At 42.4% G+C, this 2727-nt stretch overlaps 1 protein-coding gene across 1 annotated transcript in view; it reads right to left on the reverse strand.

Moving 5' to 3' along the window:
- Positions 1 to 1518: 1518 nt before the first annotated feature.
- LOC116091699 (preferentially expressed antigen in melanoma-like protein 7) overlaps positions 1519 to 2727 on the reverse strand; it is a 36575-nt gene continuing 35366 nt past the window's right edge. The window contains exon 3 of the mRNA XM_031373221.1: positions 1519 to 2101. Coding sequence (XP_031229081.1) covers positions 1519 to 2101 — 583 coding nt within the window. The remainder of the gene's footprint in view (positions 2102 to 2727) is intronic.

A 2727-nucleotide genomic window follows, 5' to 3' on the forward strand; every position in this document is an offset into this window, starting at 1 on the left:
GAGTTTGTTGGACATTACTTCCAGGATACCATGCTTTCATGAATTCTGCTAGACTTGTATCTGCATTATCCCACCATCCTCCCACAGTACCAGCATCCAGGGTACACACATGTGGAGTCTGGGTAGGCCACCAAGTATAGGGAGGGGCTTCATGAGTGGTACTCCAGACTACTTCGCAGGTCTGTGAAAGGACTTGCCAAGTAAGCAATTGAGGAGGGTTTCTCTGTATAGATCTTGTATAGCTCTGGCTGTCTTGGAACTCACTCTGTATACCAGATTGGCCTGGAACTCAGAAATCTGCCTGCCTCTTCCTCTCAAGTTCTGGGATTAATGGCATGCAATACCAACTCCAGGCTAAATCCTTAATTTCTATTGAAAGATAACTTTTACATTCTCTTAGATTCATGGCCCCTACATTTACGTGCCTGTTGCTGGAGTGGTGTCCCTGCAAGTAGATAATAAAAATGCTGTACAGAATGGTTTCAACCTGGATCATCCTTCAGGAAGTTTATACCAGACAGTTCATTGTCCACATATTTAAAATACAGTACAACTTGACAAAAGGTTTCCAGGGAATAATCAGTAAAATTCCAGGAGTATAGTAAAACTTAAGGTGTGACTACACAGAAACTACTTTTTTAAAAGTAAATTTGATCATGAGGGTGGCTTCTTTAGCTAAATGATGTGGTCTCTGACTGAAAATAAAGAATTCAAGAGGCCATAAAGTACATGTGACATCTTCCTTGATGATAGGTAATGGTCTAGGGAGGGAAGAGTATGGAATAACCATTGTAGGGATTTTGGATAAGATCTGCCCTATTGCAAATGGTAGGTGTGGTCTGTTTCCACAGATAATGATGTGGGTGAGATCAGTCTCTGGAGATAACAAAAAGGTCACCAGGTCTTTAAAAAAAACCAAAAAACCAAAAACCTCACCTTTCTGGATGAAATACAGGTATGTTCTATCATCTGCTGTATTGAGGAAACACCCCTGCATCATTAACACTCCTGGTTCTCTTAGTGCTTCTGAGTACCATGACCTCTGTGCCCTCCTCCAGGTTTCCAAGGTCCCACTGTAACTTTACAGCTACCATTCTAGGAAAACCCTCACTAACTTCAATTTCAGGGAACAATATTTATAAGGTTATAATTGTCTCTCCGAAAAGGCATTCTTGTCTTTCTGACTCACCTGTGCCCTCATTCCATTATTTTCCTTGTCAATCTCAGTCCCTGGGATCTGAACTCACTGCACACCAATTTCTTTCCAATGTGAAGTCATGTCCTCTGGGACTCCTTGATGACAGACCTATCTACAGGATGCCAAAACCTGCACAACTTTAAGACCGACCTGATTAGGGTAATGGAGAAAGAAACAGGCATTGAAAAACTGGAAACAAGTGGGCTGTGTGTTCTGGTGGAGATGCACTAGCATCCCAAAACTCAGCATCTTTATTATAGTCAAACAAGGATATACTCATACACAGTGTTCCATTCTTAGTTAAAAGAAGCAACCTTATTCTACTTACAAATGCACTGAAAAAGCCAATCTGTGGCCTCTAGGTTATAATAATATTGACAGGAATGAAAACAGACCCAGCAGTTTCGTGTGGAAATGGAGACTTTCTTGGGTTGCTTTTGGGCCCTAAGTATTTCTAGAAGCTCTGGACAAAGTTGCTTAAATCTATGTTTAAGGATCTTGGAACCCTCATAGCATTCCAGAGGGGCGGGGTACAGCTCCTCTGTGAGCTGACTCAGCTTGGCTGTGTGACAAAGAAGGTTCTTCAGGACAGGCAGAGAGATATCATTATGATAGAAGTTGACTTTGAGGAGCTGGGAGCATTGACTCAGGACAGGTAAGAGGGGTTCGAAATGAGAGTCTGTCATTTCACACTCCTCCAGTTCCAGAATTTGCAGGGTACTCGTGACTTTCTCTAGGATGAGCCCCAGAAGCTCATAGCCTATATCAGATAGGAAGAGACCATTCAGGTTCAGATGTTTGAGCTTACGAATATTCAGACAATGGGGCAGGTACTCAAAGTCTGACTGTATGAGCCCAGGGCAGTCCGCAATGGACAAGGTCTCCAAAGGGGTCTTCAGGCAACTAGGGAGAGAGCAAGAGATTATTTTTCCAAAATGGCATTGAAAGCACCAGCAGGTAACAACACTTGTCCCAAATTTAGTCTGTCCATATGATGGGTTCAGCTTCATCCTAGGGATGTCCCTAAGAGGCCCTTGATCTGTTCTCTAACAAAAGTGTGTCCACTTCCCCATCTTCAAATCCAGTGTCACACATTTACCAATATTTACTCAGCCTCTTTCTACACTCAAAATAACCTTTCACAGGTGAGCAATGAGAAGCATGCTAGTACATGGCCACACATATCTGAGTACAGAACTCATCTGTTCAGATATAATATGTATGTCTCTACCACTTCTATGTTTAGTAAGACCATAAAGGTCTTACTAACATGTAAGGAAAAGAGATGTGCTTTCTATGGTCTGGAGTATACTCTTCATTCTCCCTTACCCAAGCCACTTGTCAAGGGAGCCTTCTAGAAGGTAGATATCATTCAAATAGAGATTCTGGAGACAGTCCAAGTTGGAGAGCAGAGAAAGCAATGTGCTTTGCCACTCCTCTTCCTGGTCTTCAGAAGCAACAAAACTGAAGGGCTTCTTAATTCCCTCTAACATGAGGGTGTGAAGATTACTCATCTGCTCTAGGTAAGG

Source organism: Mastomys coucha, unplaced genomic scaffold (assembly GCF_008632895.1).
Source record: "Mastomys coucha isolate ucsf_1 unplaced genomic scaffold, UCSF_Mcou_1 pScaffold15, whole genome shotgun sequence".
Taxonomy (NCBI): domain Eukaryota; kingdom Metazoa; phylum Chordata; class Mammalia; order Rodentia; family Muridae; genus Mastomys; species Mastomys coucha.